At 33.9% G+C, this 22,831-nt stretch overlaps 1 protein-coding gene across 3 annotated transcripts in view; it reads right to left on the reverse strand.

Annotated features, from left to right (window-relative positions):
* The window catches only part of LRRC7 (leucine rich repeat containing 7), a 575,718-nt gene that overhangs the window by 95,658 nt on the left and 457,229 nt on the right, over window positions 1-22,831 (reverse strand). The window contains exons 14-20 of one of the 3 annotated variants that reach the window (XM_043877734.1): window positions 21,066-21,135; window positions 19,075-19,174; window positions 14,373-14,497; window positions 12,081-12,329; window positions 7,104-7,304; window positions 1,329-1,440; window positions 938-1,118 (exon numbers count right to left, since the gene is read on the reverse strand). In XM_043877734.1, the coding sequence (XP_043733669.1) occupies window positions 938-1,118; window positions 1,329-1,440; window positions 7,104-7,304; window positions 12,081-12,329; window positions 14,373-14,497; window positions 19,075-19,174; window positions 21,066-21,135 (1,038 nt within the window). Of the gene's footprint in view, window positions 1-937; window positions 1,119-1,328; window positions 1,441-7,103; window positions 7,305-12,080; window positions 12,330-14,372; window positions 14,498-19,074; window positions 19,175-21,065; window positions 21,136-22,831 lie in introns of those variants that run through there. The other 2 variants (XM_043877735.1, XM_043877736.1) reach the window with 2 other exon arrangements.

A 22,831-nucleotide genomic window follows, 5' to 3' on the forward strand; every position in this document is an offset into this window, starting at 1 on the left:
TTATTTTAAACCATTTGCATACTAATCATATCAAATTATATATCTTTTATTATATAGCCTTTTAAGTGCTTTCACTAATTGAAAAAAAAAAGTGCATTTAGAAGGCATTTTCCAAAAGTACATAAATCAGTCTCAGCTTGTATGACAAACAATAAATTTATAAACTGAAAGAGTTAAATTTTTATCATGGACATGAATGAGTAGAAAGAGCCATTCATTAATTACCAAAGAACATATTGCAAATGGTATTGATATTATCAGTAAAATCTGTGTGGAAGTCATTGATTATCTATCTCATATGACAATTTTTATTTTCTATTTCTAGTGTGAAATATAGCAACAAGCTATAAAACAAAGGAATCAGAACTGGGCAAATGCTACTTCTCTGAGTCACTTTATTGCCCTTTTTTATTTATGGCTTTTGATCATATATCTGTAAAAATGAAAGTAGTATAGAGTAGAAGGCATTTTGGAAAGATTAAATACTTTTACTTACATTCTAACTTTCCCATGTGGTGATAAAATGATGATGATGAAGAGGCTGATGAAAAATTTATTGAGTATTCACTTTGTACTTGGCACTTAGTGCTTGCCATGCATTTTACTTTAGTTTATAACACCATTTTGGATGGTGAACGCCCAAATGTGTCACAATTATGTAATGATGCAAACACAACTTTTGATTAATTATTTTTGGTTCTGTCCTCTCAGTCTGTTAATCTCTTACCATCTCTCCCATAAACAATGGTTTTGCTTCACAAAATGGATTCATCCGCTCTTGGAAATTCCCAGTAGGACTACATTTGCTTACCTGCCCCTTAGGTCTTCTATGCCACTCATGTGCTGAACACAATTCTCAAATTAGGAAGATTCCATTTTTTAAAAAGTTGCTGAAAATAAGCATTTGGGGACAGAAAAGAGGGAATTCTAAACACACCTGTTACCCCACAAAGAATTATGTACTGCATCTTTAGCTGTTGTCTGCAAGGACCCCACTTTAACCCGGGTGTTAGAGGATCCTGAGGAAGCCTGGGAAGGTGAGTAGTCTGAGTAAGTGCCTGAGGAAACACTGTTATTCAGACAGTGAGTTTTGTCAACTTCAGACTCATCAGTTGATTCTGAAATGTAAAGGGAAAAATATTATAATGCTACGAACATTGACAAGTATAAACAAAAAAGCAAGTATGAAAAATAGCATACCAATGAATGTTAGAAATACATATTTATAAAATATTTCTATAGACGATGGTGTATCATAATTTACAACTGGTGATTCGTCATGCACATGCATTTGTGGCATATTTTCCACATCAGGTTCACAATGTTACCTTTTTTGTCCTTCCCTAGCAGAACAAGTTTGGGTGGGTACAGAGGGGTCTCAGCTAATGAAGGGTGAAGTTCCCCAATCCTCATTTCATTAGCTGGATGAACAAAAGAATCCTGAGAGATATAATAATATAGGACAAGGAAAGTAAACATTTAAATACTGGTTAACCAAGAAGGCAATATCTTTATTTGGCTCAGATATAATGGGACTCTAGAATCTAGTTCACTGTGGCACGCTAGGAGAAGTGAATCATATGTATCTCTGAGGTAAGCACTAAAATGTTTTGTTTTTCTAATTTAAATGAGTCCATTTATCCCTCAAACATTTTTTGAAAGCTATTTATATGTCTTGCACTGTGCGAAGAACTGCAGAGTTTCCAAAGAAAGACAAAATGTCACCCATGCCCTGCAGGAATTTACAGTCTAGTTACGGAGTTAGATATAACTCATAAACAGGATTGAATTATGATAAGTAATATATAAGATATAATACATAATATATAAGATAGAACCATGTAAGAGTTCTAAGGGGTGAACTCTTTTAGAGTTCTAAGCAGGAAGTATACACTGACAAACTAGATTTTTTTTGGATTATTAACAAAGTTAATGCACAACTGGGCCTATTTTAACCACCCATCTCTCTCTCAATGCCTACTGTTTCCCCAGTGATCATCTGTTTCTTTAGTTCTGTCATGCCTTCTTCCTAAGATTTCTGGTTTTCTCATGATCAATCTAGCCTGCTAAATCTTCACTCTAAATCCATTCACTGAGTGTAATGAACAACACTGGTATAATAATATAACTTTATGACAAATACTCATATTTAAAAAACCAATGGATTTTAAACTTCTGTAGCAAATTTGAAAAACTCAGCAGTGGGCACAGGACTGGAAAAGGTCAGTTTTCATTCCAATCCAAAAGAAAGGCAATGCCAAAGAATGTTCAAACTACCACACAATTGCATTCATCTCACATGCTAGCAAAGTAAAGCTCAGAATCCCCCAAGCCAGGATTCAACAGTAAATGAACCATGAACTTCCCGATGTTCAAGCTGGATTTAGAAAAGGCAGAGGGACCAGAGGTCAAATTGCCAACATCCATTGGATCATTCAAAAAGTAAGAGAGTTCCAGAAAAACATCTATTTCTGCTTTATTGACTATGCCAAAGCCTTTGACTGTGTGGATCACAACAAACTGTGGAAAATTCTTGAAGACAGGGGAATACCAGACCACCTGACCTGCCTCCTGAGAAATATATGCAGGTCAAGAAGCAACAGTTAGAACTGGGCGTGGAACAACAAACTGGTTCCAAATTGGGAAAGCAGCATGTCAGGGCTGCATATTGTCACCCTACTTATTCAACTTATATGCAGAGTACAGCATGAGAAACGCTGGGCTGGGTGAAGCACAAGCTGGAATCAAGATTGCTGGGAGAAATATCAATAACCTCAGACATGCAGATGACACCCCCCTTATGGCAGAAAGTGAAGAAGAACTAAAAAGCCTCTTGATGAAAGTGAAAGAGGAGAGTGAAAAAGTTGGCTTAAAACTCAACATTCAGAAAACTAAGATCATGGTGTCCAGTCCCAGCAGTTCATGGCAAATAGATGGGAAAAAAATGGGAATAGTGAGAGATTTTATTTTGGGGGGGCTCCAAAATCACTACAGATGGTGACTGCAACCATGAAATTAAAAGATGCTTACTCCTTGGAAGAAAAGCTATGACCAACCTAGACAGCATATTAAGAAGCAGAGACATTACTTTGCCAACAAAGGTCCATCTAGTCAAGGCTATGGTTTTTCCAGTAGTCATGCATGGATGTGAGAGTTGGACCATAAAGAAAGCTGAGCGCCAAAGAAAAGATGCTTTTGAACTGTGGTGTTGGAGAAGACTCTTGAGAGTCCCTTGGACTGCAAGGAGATCCAACAAGTCCATCCTAATGGAAATCAGTCCTGAAGATTCACTGGAAAGACTGATGTTGAAGCTGAAACTCGAATACTTCGGCTACCTGATACGAAGAGCTGACTCATTGGAAAAGACCCTGATGCTGGCAATGATTGAAGGCAGGAGGAGAAGGGGACGACAGGGGATGAGATGGCTGGATAGCATCACTGACTCGATGGACATGAGGTTGAATAAACTCTGGTAGTTGGTGATGGACCAGGAAGCCTGTCCATGGGGTTGCAAAGAGAAACGACTGAACAACGGAACTGAACTGAATTCAATTTATTATTCCCAATTAACCAGGTAGCAGGAGAACATTAAGAAATGCAAAAATACTAAATTTTCATTTTTCTAGGTGTAAAAATGGCTTGTCTATTCTCACGAGTAAGTAGTGATATAAATTTATGCACAATTTTTCTCTTTATGTCTGCTACCCTAGGTAGCTCTCAACTTCAAAATTCGATTGCACACTTCTTTTGATTAATAGCCTTTGTGAATTGGGTATTTGTTGCTTGCTGTGATCAAAAAATCAAGTGCCACCCAAAAATCAATGTGAAACAGAATTTAGAATTGTGGTATCCAATATAATTCCAAGATTTGAGATAGTAGGTGGTGTCTAAAAGGTACAGACATTTCATTAGTAAGTAGTTTTGGTTATTTAAGAGTGAAATAAAACTATGATTTTTTCTTTCAGTTTATGTGTGTTGTTTTTCAGTCACTAAGTCATGTCTGACTCTTTGCAACATGCCCGGCTTGCCTGTCTTTCACTATCTCTCCGAGTTTGCTCAAACTCATGTCTATTGAGTTGGTTTTGTGTACTGTTTCCCAAATAGCCACTAAATGGGGCATAAATATCTACTAAGGTATTCAGACCTAACAATAATAAATAGAACTGTTAGGTATTTCTTGGCTATGACAGTTTACTAACCACTGATACTTTTGAACCTTTGAAATTTTAAGTCTCTTAGGCTTTGATTTTTATATATAAATAAAAGCTGGCTCCTCAAAAACTGTTTCTAAGTCACCCAGTTTATGGTATTCTGTTTAGCAGTCCCAACGGACTAAGATGCTAGGGGGAAAACAAATGCAATCTTCGCAAGGCATGTATAAAAGGAAATCAGGGCAGAGGAGAACCTTCATGTCTCTCTGACCGCTTTGCTCTTATGGCTTTCTTGGTCATAGGCTCAGTTTAGACTTAGGTTAAAACTACTGGCATAGGGTTGCAAATAGAAAATGATCAATAATTATATTGATATATCTCTCCTTTTCTTTCTCTATTGCTTTTACCTTGCTTTTTCCTTCTGTTTTCTGATTCTGCCTACCTCTATTTGCTTTTTTTGTGGTTTTCCATATTTAACAACATGGATAAATATATCATGTAATGTGTGATATCCTCTTCCACATTCTTGGCAGTATGATCTAAATAATGATGATTCAAAAATTGCATATATAGGCAAAACATAAAATAAAAATGCATAATATACACTGACCAGCCAGACACTTGGTTATTTGTATTTATTATATCTGAAAGTAGAATAGAAAGAGGGCGTGGGTGCTTCGTTGCTCAGTCGTGTCTGGACTATAACCCAACCAGGCTCCTCTGTCCATAGAATTCTCCAAACAAGAATACTGGAGTGTGGCCCCTTAATTTCGGTGCGGTAATTTGAAAAGGCAGGATGTTACAGAAAGCAACATCTTCTCATTCTAGGACGCCTAAAAATTGAGGAAAGATCTAGAATCTTGATTTCAGGAAAAATGTTGATATTATCAGTGAAATTTCAAGAGGAAAAGGCTTGTAGAATAAGAAAACTAAGAAAGAGCAGGGCAAATCACAGAAATAAATGTGAAGTTGAAAGCTGAGCTTCAGTCTTATTTAGCTTGTCTACTATAGCTAATTAGGAAGTACAGATAGCCAATACCAAGTCACTGTAGTGTTTTTTAAGGAGGGCAGGATTAGACTTGTGTTTTGTAAAGGTCATAAGCAAGGCAATGAGGGAGCTTGGGACAAAGTAAGCCAAGAAATTGACAGTTTTTACAGAAATGCAGGACAGCGTTCAAGACCTGAGGAGTGTTAGGAGACACACTCATGAAAACATATAGATGTTGGTGATTGTTTGGAAGGGGCATAGAGAAGGGAGAAAGAAGGAAAAAGAAATCAAAATACCTCCCAATTGTCTAGCTTGAGTGAACTGGTAGATAATGGTACCAGCTGAGATTAAGAACAATTATACAGAAGGAGAAGTACGTCTGAAGTGAAAACATTAAATTTTTTTTTTTTTTGGATTTGTTAAGTTTGAAGTCCTTGTGGGACAATTTTAAGATTTTTTCTCTATTATCAGGTTATTATTAAATTCATGATCAAAGCTACTTTTTCCTTGCCTCACCTCTCCCATCCAGGTATAAAGCAATTTTAGGCTCTATGTATTTTGCTGTAGTTATTCAGCTTATGGATTATCATTACTTTACAGGAGAGCTAAATATAAAGTGTATATGTTATTAATGTGTACCCACTAACTGTTGATTTTCTTCCTTTTTATATTATTGCAGTATCTTAGAGATAAAAGTCTGTTGCTTTGTTATAAAATATCTGTAATATTTTAGAAGTGAAAAAGTACATTAATATGGCTTTTATAGCAAAACAAAGAAGTGGTGAAAATGAATATTTACTTAAGTTTTCTTTCTTAGATATCCAGCTATATATATGCCTCTTTTCTGGGGCAGGTTTGTATCAATACTTTAACTGGCAGATGTGCACACCATGCTTATTTTTGCTTATTTTTTTTTTTTCTCTTTGTCTAGAATGCCTTCCTCTCTTTTTGCCTTTAAAAGAGTCACCCAATCTTGAACATGGAATTCAACTTTAAACACTTCGTGTAACTTTTAAAGTGACTGGCAATGATTGTGTACGTCTCCAGTTTCTTCGAGTACTATACTCTCCATCACACTCTGGTTGTGTCATCTGCCTTAAATTTACCTGGTTAGTCTCTAAATTATTTGGGGACCATTAATACATTTTATATTTCTTTTCTTTCTCTCACAGTATTTAGCACAGTGCTAAATATACAGTTGGTGTTCAATCAGCACAACAAACTGATGCTTTGAAACGCAGATTTGTAAAAGAGTTTTGTCAACCTAGATATTTAAGCAGCAGGTATAGGAATTTCTAGATATACTCTTATCAGTTATGTTTCTAATGAAGATAAAAAGATGATAATAAAATTAATTGAAGAGTAGATGAGATAGTACAGAGGTGGCATAAATGTAGTTGAATTCTTTTCAGACCACACAAACTGATACGGATGAGTATCTAACTCATTCTAAAATATAGGAATTAAGCTTCATATTAGATTCCATAAAGCTAAATTTCAAAGTCATTGCCCCTTTTTTGCTGCTTATAGTAGTGTTTTCTATAAAGGGTGAAACCCAAACACAAAAATATTTTTAAAAAGGCCCTAAATCTGATCAAGAATTTTACAAAGATCTGCAGAATAATAATTAAAGCTTCATTCATACTTTTATAATGACTCATACAATAAAAGTCAGGGATAGTCAAAGGAATATTGTAAAAATGATTTAACTTACTGACCAGGACTAGCCAGGTGAGCAAACTATTCCTTCTGTGTATTGGAACTGTCGAAGCTTTATTAATGGTTTAAGGCCATGAAGGTGTCATTTATTAAATGCAACCCTCAGAGTTAAAAAGAGTAGACAGATTTATTTATATATTAGGAAAAAATGCACTTAATGAAGATCTGCTCAGTTAAAAAAAATGTCATTTAGTAATTTCAAAAAATCCAAACCACACTGGCAATTACCAATAACCTTGAAATACCTCCACTGTAATCTCCTTTGGGGCTACGGGCCACTTGTGTTCATATTTTTCTTTCACAGTTTGCTCCGTGTTAGCAGTTGGATTTGCATTCTCAACACGCACTCCATGGCTTGGTTTACCCACCAGATTTTGAACAGATTTTACCATATTCTTTAAATCCTCTGGATAAGGAGTTGGATATCGTTTTAGGTTTATTTCAACCTAGAAGTTTATAAAAAGAAATTTAACATAAAAATACCTTCAGCAAGCATGTTCACAAAACTAGTCCATTTTATGTGCAGTAGTATAACCAAATGCAATATAGTGAGTGTTGAGCTGGCTGAAAAACTGTGCTGTAGAGTAGAACACAGTCTTTACACATTCTGCCTCCTAGGACTTCTCCCCACCCCTGGTCACCCTTCTAGATTAAAAACAATTTTTGGATTTTATCCTATGTTTAGACCTACTCTATAAATGGTTGAAATAGCAGTAGGTCAAACACTTGAAAAATTTCTGAATCTCTGAAAAATTTAATCAAGTTACTATCAGCTGTATTTATACTTTAGAGGCTATTCTCTGCACTATCTTAATTATTTATAAATAACTATTTTGACATTAGAAATATCTTTGAAATATCAATGCAGGTCATGCAATGAGACTCTCAAAGATTTACAAGTAGAGTTATCATTTCTTGGAAAAAATGGGGAGTTGACAGTATCTATTAATATCATCAAATATACACCAGCTCTATGTTGATCAGCATGTTACATCAAAAGATAGGGTAATTAATTCTTGTTAATAACTTAAACACCTTTAGAGAGGTTTTTAAGTTAGTTTTTACCCTAATAAAGTAACATGCATTATAGGTTACATCTTACAATAAAGAGGGAAAAAAAATTGAGAACTCTGTCTAAGATATTCTAGGTAAATATGTAAATTTTGGCTGCTTTTTATTGAGAGATTTATTTCCATTCTTGAATTCATTTTTGGCATATGAATCTCACTTTAAGGAATATATGTATATTAATTATTATTCTTCACATTTAATTTAGAGAGAGAAAATATGAGACATTCCATATAGAATATTCTACCATCAGAGTGCTTAAAATGTATTTAAAATGGCATAGATATAAAGTATCCAGGCTGATTAAAATGGAGTAGGAGGAAAAATAGGGGCATATTTACTTGGCTTGGTTTATTCTAATAGCCAAGTCTTTTTGCATCTGAGTAGAATCAACTTTACAAAATGGAATGATTTATGTGACTGTGGTGAGTATGTGTTGTGGAAAATGTGTGTGAGGGAGGTTTAGAAGTGGGCAAGAACCAACTTTACAAAATGGAATAATTTATGTGACTGTGGTGAGTATGTGTTATTAAAAATACGTGTGAGGGTGGTTTAGAAGTGACCAGAGGTGGAAGAGAAGCTGAAAGAGGAAGAAGAGAGGGAATGAGAAATTAAAAGAGAAAAAGGGTGGGGCACACACAGCCCCATATCTATGTAACACATGGAACGTAAGAAACTATGATAGTGGTATAGATCTGAGGGTTATAAATATGAATTCAAACACTTTTGCTCATCTGCAGTTTAGCAAATCCACCAACTTTGTTATTCTAGTATATTTTCCTGTGGCTCACTGTCCATATCAAATACTGGGATTAGACTTCATTAAATGATTTTTCGCTTCAGTACTAAAATTAAATTATATTTCCAATTAATTTTTGGAAAGCTCATGAAAAACCAGATAATTTTGTTAGTGTAAATATCATTGAAATGTGATTTAATCCTTAATATGCTGAAACAAGGATGAAGTTAATAATATATAGAAGTAAATCTACAAAAATATAACCCATGAAAAAAGTTAGACTTTACCAAAAAAAGTAGACGTTGTTAGAGTGTAATATAAGTATATCTCAGGGTACTTTATAATGCATTCTTAAATAAACACAAAAAGAATGATAGCCATGCTAGCCAAAGTCCATTGGGATGCATGCATTCTTGGATCTGCTGTTTAAATTGGTATTAGAAATATTAATCACAAATTCAATCAGTTTTAAATTATATTATTGAACTTGTTTAAAAGTACTTGATGTCAGAGGACTAAAAGTCAAAAAACTACATTTAGAAAATGTAAATTGTAAAATGGTATGCCTAGTATACCAATTGAGAACACCTTTTAATTTTTAATAAGTGGTGGAATATGAATGAAAAGTAATTTTCCAATAGGGCATTAAATTAAAATTCTACACATCTTAAAATATCTTCAATGTAAAATTACATTTCTAAATTGAATCAAAGGCAAAAAATGGGATGGGACATGTTCTTTCTTAATTGAATTAAATACTTCATTGAATAATGTAATCTAATTTTTGAAGATGCTGTGTCTCTGCAGACACCATTAGATGACTGTTTTCTTATGGCCATGGTGCTGAAACTTTCTGGTTATTTCATAAGCAAGTTAATGTTATATTTTGGTCACATCACTGAATATATGTGGGTACTTTATCTCTGTAAAAATATTTAATGTGGAAATAGAGTTGATTTGCCATGAAGCTAAAGAAGCTTAAGTTTTAGGGTATATCACCTTCATGGGCTCTTTCAAAGCCTTATAAGGGGCCCTACTTATGCATTTATGTGGCTTTTTTATATTCTTTTCCTTAAAGAGGCTCCTCTCCAAATTGTGGAAAATCATGAAATCTGGAATTGTTCCACCTATACAATAAGTTCCTTGCTTCCCATTTGTTAGTCTACCAGCAGAATTGACTGGAAGACCTAAATTTTACCTCCAACTAGCTGTAACCCACAAATCTGACCAGTTTCTATTTGTGTAAAATAAGTAGATGGAATGATAATATTTAGGGTTAATTCAGAACTCAAATAAGATAAATGCGAAAGTTCTTTGAAAATATACAGTTTCTATGCAGAGATTAGATACTATTTCTAATATCAGATTCTACTTAGGTATTTTTAAAATCTGAAGTCTTTGAGCAATTTAGATCTATTATATATATGTCTAACTGTAATATCTATAACTGGATCTTTTCCAGGTTGTATGCACCAATATCATTTATTCAAATCTGCCATCTGCCAGGCACTATGCAAAGTGTTTTATAAGGATAAATAATTATTATTAGTTATTATTTTTATATAAATAATAAAAAACTTATCATTTACCAAATAGATTTAAATATGAATAATAGTCATAATTAACATTAATTAAAAGCTATAATAGATTACATTTCATAACCCACTGTAGTATCTGCTCCCATTTTACGGAAGGAAAACAGGGGTTCAGATGGTGTAAGTTGAAAGTCATACAGCTTTAGGTATCGATGCCCAGATTCAAGCTCAGGTTTTTGACTCCAAAGCTTATGCTTCACAAGTGCTACCTGGTTCAGAGCTACTCTCTGGTATAGGTGCAGCACATATTGTACAATCTTGTGGAAGAAATAGTGTAAATCTAAAATGTGAATTTTATTGAGTTAAATAAGATAACATCAATGTTTAAAACATGAAGTTAATATATTAAAAATGAAAACAGTATTTTATAATTCTGTTATGTTGATAACCTCTCTAAAAGCATATTTTATACCCTTTTACAGATTGTTTTGCCTCTCTATTTTCCAACTCATGTGTGATGTGCTTCTGAAATGAATAAACATGATCATAAATACAATTATATTTATAGTTCAGTAAAGCTCAAATACAAAAGCAGTTTCTTTATATTTCTAAATATATAAGCTATAAGTATTCCCTTATTCTAATATGGGACATATATAATAGATGGTAAAAATTTGTCAGTTATGTTCTTAGTAAAATATTGTGTTTGTCACTCACCATAAAGTATTTGCTCATTTTACATATACATTTTATTAAAATGCAAGATTTTTACTGAAATGTTATTTTATCTTAATTTTGAAAAATAGAAGTGTTTCACAACATTATATATATCTTAGACCTTAAAAAAAGTGCAGTAAATGCAAATAGTAGCTGCAAGATGTTGGAGACTCCCAAAGATTTGGCAATGAAGAATTAATGTTAACAGCTAAGGGATTTAGAAATGATATCACAAATTCACATAGAAGTATGCTTTTCTTATATAATGATTAAAATATAATTTGATTTGATTGTAAATTCCAGTAAGAGAAATAATAGTTAATGCTTTGGTTGTTAGTTGTTAAATATCTTATTCTAGGAATTAATTGGAACATTTTATAGTAAGGAAACCTATAGCAGTTTCAGTTAGGATTCTCAGCTTGCCTTATATTGTAGAAAGAATATAAGCCACAGAATAAGAATCTAGTCCACTGTATGTGGATGATAAAGTTTATAAAAAATAGTGCTCTTCTACATCCCATTAAGATTTTCTTTTTCATTAAACTCTTAAACACCCCACCAACTGAGATAAGTAAGTCCTTTTGCCAGAGTACCCAGGCCAATCTTCTCTTACAGGAATTTTCATTATCTGTGCCTTCAAATTAAAGGGAAATTAATGCTTTTCAATAGATGTCCATCTTTGTGCTCAAAATCCACTCTCAGCAAATTTCAAATGCAATCTCATGCTGTTTTAAGAATCTAGCTTTAGTTATTCAGTCTCTCCTAGAACTGATATTACAGAAAAATGTGTGTATGTCTGGAGACAATTTAGATTGCATCAGTAGTGTCATCAACATTCTGCCCAACTATTGGTATTCCCACACTTTAAGAGAAAAACCTTAAAAATAAAAACATAAAAATGAAGTACCCAGCTCAAAAACCATGCCAGCTATCCCACCAGTAGGCATCTCATATTGATGTTCCCTCCCCCTCCGACTCAGTTCTTCCCTCCCCATTGCCAATGTCAATGCACAAAGGTTAAACTGGGGTCAACCACTGGCAATTGAAAGGTTTCTAGATGATCAACATTTCTTACCCCACACATGCAGAACATACCCCATAAACCACGGTTCCAAGGTTGCTTCTACATAGGGGATTCTCCTACCCCAGACACCTAGGCCTACCTGTCTGCCACTTAGAGAGGGAAGAGTGGTGGATTGTGCTGCTACTGGCAATGGAGAACACAGGCTCCTTTCCTGCTGGAGGCCACTTATACAACCCCATGCCAGCTGGGGGTCATTCTGGGGGACGGGCATTTCTTGGATCTGCTGATCACACCTGGCCCACGGTGTGCAGCAATCGCCAGACAGTCTGGCAGGTTGGAGAGTAATCCCACGCTGGCCCCTTTCCCAGGGGGCTTGGCAGGAGTGATCCTGTGGGAGAAGGAATCTCCATTTTCTGGGAGAAAGAGGAGCACTGTAGCAAAACTTTCACTTTATCATTTTTCTATTCTTGATTTTTTTTTTTTTCATTCTGGGTAATGCATTTAAAACAACCATCAGAAAATTCGTTTTAACTCTGTGTGATAAAACAGTACCAGTGTCACACAAAACCAAAGGGTCTCAATTTCTTCACACAATGCAGCATTCATACTACATTAAACACACGGTAAGTAGGGCATTATACTCTAGTCCATTCAGAAGTTAATGCCACAGGTCAGCAGTTCCTTTTAAAATTTTATGTAAATTAAAGGTAAAATGAAAATGGTGCTAAATTTAATGTATATGTAATGAGCCAGAAAAGTATAATTTCATGTAAGATTTCAGCATATTCCATTCATCATGCTTCCATAATGATTTATTTAGACGTTTGCTTGTATTCTAATTTGTCCAATAACCAATGGCATTGGAAATACTCAAATTAGTCAAAACCAAGTAGTCTGAGATTTTGGAAACATGTATTATTTCCCCAATATATAAAATAAATCAAATATAAATAAACATAGAGAAAATGTACTCTAAAGTATAATGAGCCTACTCTCATTATAATCAAACCTGATCACATAACACACAAACAGGGCTTCTAAATGTCTGTTTGCATTTACTATATTTTATGTTTTCATTGACACATATACCAAAGTATATTAAGTGTACTCTTTTCTTCTTAGAGCCTTTGAATTAGGTTTTTTTTTCTTTTTTTAAGGAAGAATTATGTAGTTTTTGACATTCAATGAAGTAAAAGAATGAATCAGAGGTCCAGGATAGAATGCATCATCCATTGGTTCCGGATTTAACATATAAAATCCTTACAAGAAGAACTAAAATGTTGTAAAGGTCTTTTTACTTGTTTTAGTTAAAAATGTCTCTTTGGTTATTAGACAGCACTAATCAACCATTCAGAAACATTTTTTTTAAGCCCAAATCTTTAACACAATTGTTATTTTGATTTGGGAATCTATTTTGAGTTCTTCACAGTGATACAGGTAGGCTTTGTCAATTACAGGAAGATTCTAGGGTGTGCTGGTTCAAGACAAAGGTTTAGAAAATGTGGGAAGGAGGAGACAGAGAAGAACATGTCTCACAATCCAGATCTATTAATAGGATGCATATACAATTAGTTAGGTAATTAGTCACCAAGGGTGAGAGCTGTTAGTACCCATGATGGAAAAAGTGCAAAAATAATATAAAAATGATGAGAGATTCAAGATGTTGCCATGATGATAAGATGAAGACCTGATGTTAATATAATCCATATAAATTATGACATTTTCAAATTTATATAATGGAAAAATATAGATTTAAAAATTCTGACCTTGTTACTTAGATTAGTGCCAATAAAGGATTTTTAAAAATATGTTTTATGGTGAAAATTTTTAAGCAATTTTCCTTAAGGGATACCACCTGCTATTAGGCACTCACCTAAGTTTAAATGAAAAACTTGTTCTCACACTTAAGAAAATTCATAACGTCTTCTCAAACATTCCAGAGACGTAGAATCCTTCCAAAATTTTAAGGCAATGTAATATATCAATCCACTGGCTCTTTCATATATGTGGAGTTTGACTTCATACAGTCTGAATGATGCCCTGCTTTGCTCAGTGGTTAAAAAAAAGCATTTCAGTGTTTCAAAGATGTAGTAGTAAGGTATTAGGTGAAGCCCATTACCCAGACTTTTTGTTAGTTTTTTTTGTTTTTTTGTTTTTTTTGCTTTCTCTCAGCTTGAATCTCTCATGTTGCTATTCTGTAAGATGGGGTGGTTTGTGAAATTTGCTCAGTCAGGATGTTGCCTCATTCTGAAGCACCGCAGTGCTTCCAAAATCACATCCTGCTATAAGAAAAAGTACCGCCATGAGACTTGAAGATGTATCTGACCTTCTAGCAGAGGTCAGTCAGTGAGTCCCAAAGTCTATCTGAATAATAACAATGAACAAACTAAAATAATGAGAAGAAAGAGGAAACAAAAATTAAAAGGTTCACCTTAACTTTCCCAGCATTTTCGTCATCTTCCTTTTTTTCTTCAAATTCAAAGGCAACAGTCATGCGTTGTTGTCTCTGTTCTTCCCATAGTGTAGGGTTAAAGCTGTCACTGTCTGACTGGAAATCTACAGTTAGATTCCAAAGTGTTACTGTTTTGTTTTTTTTTTTACATAAATTGTTATTTAATAGAACTTAGTATACCATGCAAAAAAACGGTGATAGGTACTAAAAACAAATATAAAAATAAAAAAAGAAAAGAAAAAAATAAAGGGATAGAAAGAAAGAAGCAAGTAAAGAAAGAAGGAAAGGAAAAAAAGGGAAAATTTCTCTTGATATTTGTTAAATAGTCTTTTAACATCTTAACTCAAATTCAGCTTTGCAAAGTGTACATTAATTATATATTGGGGTTGAGAAGTTTTCCAGTGTAGAGAATGGGCATAGCATAATAATGATAAAAGAGAGAGCTAGATTAAGTATTTTAAACTTTTATCTCCTTTAATTTGCAAAACAGCATAAAGGTAGTACTAATATAATCCTCAATTTAATAATGAGAAAACTATTGCTGAATTTCGAGAGACTTGTTCAAAGTCATGCAGCTTCTTCATGGCCAATGCAGGATTTTATTTCATGTCCTGTGACTACACAGTCCATAAATGTAATCAGTAATCTGTATTATGGTATTATAAAAGATACTATATAACACTGCTTTGCAATAAATGGTCTAAGATTTCAAACTTTTTTGTTGTAGTTTTGTGTGTCTGGTTGGGGGGCAATGTAGTGGTGCTAGGTTTTACCATGCTAGGTGCATGGTAAAAAACATGGAAAATGAAGTCTTTAAGATTTGGGTCTCAATTAGTTTGAATACGTCTCAAATTAACAGGGAAAAGAAATGGCTTATCCATCTTTAATTTACATGCTGGTTAATGGTAATATCTTCTTTGCAACATTATTGTGAAGATCACATTAAAAGGCAATAAAAGCACTTTTGTTCAGTTGCTATGTCATATCCTACTCTTTGTGACCCCATGCACTATAGCACATCAGGCTCCTCTGTCCTCCATTGTCTCCCAGAGTTTGCTCAAATTCACGTCCAATAAAAGCTCTTAGTTTAGGCTAAATTCTTTCCCAATGCATGAACTTTATTACATATAAAACTTTATTGCAAGGAGTTCTGAAAGTTGGTTTTCTGCATGAAAAGTGAAAAAAGTGACTTGCTTAAAGTTCAAGAAAACTTTTCTGTTACAAGCTCTGCTCTCCTCAAAGGACAACAAAACAAAACAAATTAGGCGAATTTCTTAACATCCCATCTTACTTAACTAGGTCTACCTCACTCCCTGGAACAAATTAGGGATTTAATCTTTGAGGCTAGATCTCAGAAAGGGCTTCCCTGGTGGCTTAGAGGGTAAAGCATCTGCCCACAATGCGGGAGACCTGGGTTCAATCCCTGTGTTGAGAAATAACTGGCAAATATGAGACACTTTTCATTTTCTCCTATATCTTTTCAAAATGAAATGTTCTGTTAATCTAGGGATATTAAAAAAGAAATGTAAGTAAAATTACATGAATAAAACATAATCTTTACTTAAGATTCTTCTTATAACTATGTAAACATAGTGGATTTTTCTTTCATAAATTCTAAAAGATCAATTTTACTGAAGCCTGAAAAATACATATGAAACAAGCTTTACTTTTCCTACTTCTGTAGATCAAAATTTGAAGAAAAATAACCACAAATGATTCATTTCCTTTTTAAGTAAAAAAAACAAAACAAAACAAAAACACTAACAACATTTATTGTAATTATTCTACAAATAATTCCATAAGCAAATAATTTCTTTTAAAAATTGATCTTTTAAATGGGTTGGGTGGACTTAACCCTTGGGTGGATTAAAATGAGTTTGCTCTTTCAATGTTAGGTCCATGAATCTAGGCAAATTGGAAGTGGTCAAATAGGAGACGGCAAGAGTGAACATCGACATTTTAGGAATCAGAGAACTAAAATGGACTGGAATGGGTAAATTTAACTCAGATGACCATTATATCTACTATTGTGGGAAAGAATCCCTTAGAAGAAATGGAGTAGCCATCATAGTCAACTAAAGGGTCCAAAATGAGATACTCGGATGCAATTTCAAAAGCAACAGAATGATCTCTTTGTTTCCAAGGCAAACCATTCAATATCACGGTAATCCAAATCTATGCCCCAAGCAGTAATGCTGAAGAAATGATGTTGAATGGTTCTATGAAGACCTACAAGACCTTCTAGAACTAACACCCAAAAAAGATGTCCTTTTCATCATAGGGAACTGGAATGCAAAAGTAGGAAGTCAAAAGATACCCAGAGTAACAGGCAAGTTTGGCCTTGGAGTAAAAAATGAAGCAGGGCAAATGCTAACAGTTTTGCCAAGAGAATGCACTGGTCATAGCAAAAACCCTTTTGCAACAACACAAGAAATGACTCTACACATGGACATCACCAGATGGTCAATACTGAAATCAGATTGATTTTAATCTTTGCAGCCAATGATGGAGAAGCTCTATAGTCAGCAAAAACAAGACCAGCAGCTGACTGTGGCTCAGATTATGAGCTCCTTACTGCAAAATTCAGACATAAACTGAAGAAAGTAGGGCAAACCACTAGACCATTCAGGTATGACCTAAGTCAAATTCCTTATTATTATACAGTAGAAGTGACAAGTAGATTCAAGACAGAAACTGTCTACCAGGCACTCTGTCTATCAGGAACATTTCAAACAAAGATGGGCTCATTAAAGGACAGAAGTGGTATGGACCTAACAGAAGCAGAAAATATTAAGAAGAGGTGGCAAGAATACACAGAAGAACTATACAAAAAACATCTTCACAACCCAGATAATCATGATGGTACGCTCACTCACCTAGAGCCAGACATCCTGGAATGCAAAGTCAAGTGGGCCTTAGGAAGCATCACTATGAACAAAGATAGTGGAAGTGATGGAATTTCAGTTGAGCTATTTCAAACCCTAAAAGATGATGCTGTGAAAATGCCAGCAAATTTCGAAAACTCAGCAGTGGCCATGGGACTGGAAAAGTTAAGTTTTCATTCCAATCCCAAAGAAAGGCAATGCCAAAGAATGCTCAGACTACCACACAATTGTACTCATCTCACATGCAAGCAAAGTAATGCTCAAAATTTTCCAAGCCAGGCTTCAGTGGTATGTGAACTATGAACTTCCAGATGTTCAAGCTGGTTTTAGAAAAGGCAGAGGAACCAGAAATCAAATTGCCAAAATCCACTGGATTATCGAAAAAGCAAGAGAGTTCCAGAAAAACATCTATTTCTGCTTTATTGACTATGCCTAGAGCCTTTGACTGTGTGGACCACAACAAACTGTGGAAAATTCTGAAAGAGATGGGAATACCAGACCACCTGACCTGCCTCTTGAGAAATCTGTATGCAGGTCAGGAAGAGACAGTTAGAACTGGACATTGAACAACAGACTGGTTCCAAATAGGGAAAGGAGTACATCAAGGCTGTATAGTGTCACCCTGCTTATTTAACTTATATGCAGAGTGTATCATGAGAAACACTAGGCTGGATGAAGCACAAGCTGGAATCAAGACTGCCAGGAGAAATATTGCCAGGAGAAACTTCAGATATGCAGATGACACCACACTTATGGCAGAAAGCAAAGAACTAAAGAGCTTCTTGATGAAAGTGAAAGATGAGAGTGAAAAAGTTGGCTTAAAACTCAACATCCAGAAAACTAATATCATGGCATCTGGTCCCATCACTTCATGGCAAATAGATGGGGAAACAGTGGAAGCAGTGAAAGACTTTATTTTTCTGGGCTCCAAAATCACTGCAGATGCTGACTGCAGCCATGAAATTAAAAGATGCTTACTTCTTTTAGAAGAAGAAAAGTTATGACCAACCTAGACAGCATATTAAAAAGCAGAGACATTACTTTGCCAACAAAGGTCCGACTAGTCAAAGCTATGGTTTTTCCAGTAGCCATGTATGGATGTTAGAGTTGGACTATAAAGGAAGTTGAGTGCCAAAGAACAGATGCTTTTGAACTGTGGTATTGGAGAAGACTCTAGAGAGTCCCTTGGACTGCAGGGAGATCTAATCAGTCCATCCTAACGGAAATCAGGCCTGAATATTCATTGGAAGGACTGATGCTGAAGCTGAAACTCCAATACTTTGGCCACCTGATGTGAAGAACTGACTCATTGGAAAAGACCCTGAGGCTGGGGAAAGATTGAAGGCAGAATGAGAAGGGGACAACAGGGTATGAGATGGCTGGATGGCATCTCCAACTCAATGGACACGAGTTTGAGTAAACTCCGGGAGTTGGTGATGGAGAGGGAGGCCTCACGTGTTGCAGTCCATGGGGTCACAAATAGTTTAACATGATTTACTGAACTGAACTGAATGTTTAGTTAAGCAGTCTTGTGCCTTTCAATTCACCAAGATAAGATATTGCTCCTAAAGTCAATGTTATTTTCACGATAAATATAAAGAGGAAGAGTTATGTTATTGAAATTTCACTTATTAATAAAATATTATAGTATGGAAGATAAGATTTATGCTTGGAATTAGCTCCCAAATGATTTATGTGGCATGCCCTTGTGCTAGTATTGGCCAGAGTTAGAATAAAATTAATCCCTTTCATCCATAATCATACAAGTATAGGAGAAATTTCTACTGAATGTTTACCTTCATCACCACGAGGTTGCTGGGGAAACATGTAGTTAGTCAATACTCTTTGCTTTGTTTCTGGATGGGCTTCAGTTTGTAAAGGGATAAGGGCTTTGGACTGGAAGCAAAGGATATAAATTAGATTAATAATATTAGAAATATAAAGAATATTTCTTTTATATAAGATAAAGATCAACAGTCTGGCCTCAGTGTGTTGAATGAACACTTAAAAGAAAAGTAAGGAAAAAATAACAAAAAAATAAAAGATAACATAAAATAAGACTACTGTAGAGGAATATTTTGAAATGATAAGGGTTTCGTAGTGAGATTTTCTTTTTATTATATTCTTTTTCAAAACCTATTCATCTTACAATGCCTGTTTTTACCTTGAAGAGACCAAAATGTGTTAAACTGTTTCAACTAAGTAAACTTTTGGTATAGTTCTATAAGTTCATGAACTGTTGTCTTAAAAAGGCAAATGGAATTTGCTATTAAGTTCATACTATACAAGATCATCTATGAATTCAATTAAGTTAAAACATAAGCATTTACTTTTAAGAGATTTTTGTAACCAAAGACAGAGTCTACATATACATAAGCAACTGTCCTTGTATCTGATATATCACAAAGAGTTTACCTATGGATAATAATATTTAATTCTCTATATTAATTCTATTTCAGAAATACAATTTTTGAACATTTTTAGAACTTTGATTTAAAACACAATATATAAACATTGAGAATAATCATATTGTTTAATAGTTTATGCTTATTTCATGACATTTATTAGTAACAGTCAAGGACAATGGCAATTTGGAATGCCAACTTGACTCATGAAACTGAGTCAGAAACACGTTAAATCACTGTTCTAAATAAAAGTTAAATGATGCAGCCACTGTTCTGTTCATTCTTCCACAAGAATAATAAATCCTGATATTATGGGATTTTTTTTTAACAGTGTAAGACTGTAGAAAAGACTGTTCCCTTAGCATAGCTTGTATTGATTCCAGAAATGATTTATTTTATAATGGTATGTTGATGATTTGAAAAATCTACAGTTCATTGATAACTTGAATTTGAATGACAATCTAATTTTTTACTTAGTAGATGGGAAGAAAGTGCTGTAATGACTGTAGGGATATAAACACTATTCCCACACTTACATTTAATATTTTGCAGAGGTTTAATTTTTTACAAAAATTGCTCAATACTTATGTCTGAACAATTCGTTTACCAGTAATACCGCTTTTATGCTCAGAAAATAATAATAACAAACTAAATCCAAGATGATTTGTTTTCATTTGGTAATTTATATTGGGGTAGGATATTTTAAAATTTTAAGATTACAAGAAAAAAGCCAAAAGAAAACAAAATATGTCAAAATGATCTATCACTAGTTTTTGTGGTGGCAAATCAGATGCCTTCGATTGTTTTTATTTTGCAGTTAATAAAATTATTCATTAACACTCAATTACTGATTCAATTATAATCTAATTTCATAAGTGTAAGGATTAATATCATAGCAATTTCACAGAAAATATTGATAAGAGCAACAAATGGTATCACAATATTTTTGAATACATTTTTAGAATTAAGTTGATTATAATTAAAAGCATGGAAAAAAGGGAACATGGAGGATAGTAACTCCCTCTTATGGGGATTGTAGTAATGATTTCTTATTCTTTACCTTCAGAGGTATAATTAAAGTACATCCTCTAAGGACATATATGTATCACCTAGAAAAATGATCATTTTGTGTATTAGATTTCTGAGAAAGAAGTAGATACTAAATTGAAGTATTTTAAAGGGATGAGAATTATAGTACTGTATGTCCATAGCAATGGAATACTTATTTGAGTTGCTACCCTTATAAAAATCTCTCTTCCAGGGGATAAAGAATCTATATTTTGTAGTAATTGTCAAAGGTATCTATTGAGAATTAATTAGCAATTCACCATTTCAATTATAGTTCATTTTAATAAAATAAATCAGGTAGTAAAAAATTTTACCTGATTGTCAGAAAGCCACAAAGCTGCAAGCTCCTTCAGTTTGGTAAATGAGAATGGTAAATTCTTCAATCTGCAAAAATAAGAAATTTCTAATAGCATGGATGAAGATGGATAAAGATTATTTAATGAAGAGTTACTTAAAATACTATAACTTATTTATTTCATTCTTCTCTTTACTTCTTTCTCCACTGAGTAGCCTGAGTAATCATTTAAAAGTGAAAATCTTGAGTTTACAACTCTTCAGATGATAGGATAAAACCCCAAATTGTTACCATGCCTCGTCAGACCCTCTCAGATCTGGTCCCCACAGCTTCTTTGCTACTTTTTTCCTGACAGTCCTATCAGTGCCACTGGCCTCCGATCAGCCTACTCCCAGGAATAGCCCAGCTCCTTTCTCTGCCTGGAATACTCTCTTCCATACTTCACTTAACTAAAATTCCACAGATTCTCTAGCTTTCAGCTGAAATGCCAGTTTCTGCAAGAAGCTTTTCTTGACTCCTCGAATTTCTTTCCCCAATCTATCCTCAAAGCACTTTTACTTCAATGACATATCTCAGTTTGAAATTATCTACAATATTTATTTTGTAGTTATTTTTTGTTATGTTACTCTTTAATATCTCTTTAAAACTGTAGACTCTATGAGGGCAAGAGCCATTTCCATCTTCTTACTAAATGAATTTACAGCTCTGAATTTTACATTGGTTCCTGAAAGTGTGTCCTTTTGTTCTTCCACGCTGTATACATTGTGTAATAGATATTCAAAGAGGCAATCTTTAAAAATAGCATTTTGAGGTATGTGAAATTGTATTCAATCAAAATTATCTATTAAGCTTTGGCTTCAGCCTGTGGAGGGTCAAATCACCAATTGCCTACTTCAACATAAATATGATATACCTGAATTGTGCATGATCAATATATTGTTATTACATGAATTACCATCATAGCTGGTCAGCACAGTGAATAATACAAACAAGGCACACGAGTGAGTTTATTGTTACTTTCTGCGTGTTCACTTTTGAATACAGACAAACATTTTAGATATGACTTGGAATGAAAATTTCTGTTAAATCTTTAACATGTTGGAATTGTATCAACCAAATGATGAATAAATATATTTTGATAACAGAGATTGAAAATGTTACAATAATGAATAAGAATTTTGAAAGCAGTTAATTGTGTCTCCAAAGGCACTATTAAATAATTTAACAAATATGAAAAGATATTGACAAGCCTATAAACATATCAACAGAGTGAGCATTGGCTAGGAAACTTTAGCAAGGATATAATGACCTTGCTGAGCTAATTGGTACTTGTAAAACATAAGAATATAAAGAATAAGAGATTAAATTATATCACAATTATTTTTAATAGAATTATTATACTAGCATTTATAATATTAAACCAAACAGTCCATAAAAACTATTTCTAATTTTAGTTATTTAGTTTAAGTTGGAAATTATAAAGTAAGATGCTATGAGAAGTGTTTACATCATGTGGAGATGAATTAAAAGTAAAATATCAATTCTGCCACATCAAAATTATATGAGGGGATAACTCTCCAGAATCATTTACAATATCCATGATAAATCATCAGGCAAATCATAAAAGTAGAATATGGAAAGAAACTGTCAGAGAAAATGTTACCCATCTTTTTTTCCCTCTTCCTGTGACCACCATTGAATGTGAGGCTTTATTTAGTATTATAACTGTCCAGTAAATTGATCACTGGAGCAATCCTATAGTTGATAGTATAAATGAATCATTGT

This window comes from Cervus elaphus, chromosome 20 (genome assembly GCF_910594005.1).
Source record: "Cervus elaphus chromosome 20, mCerEla1.1, whole genome shotgun sequence".
Classification (NCBI taxonomy): Eukaryota; Metazoa; Chordata; class Mammalia; order Artiodactyla; family Cervidae; genus Cervus; species Cervus elaphus.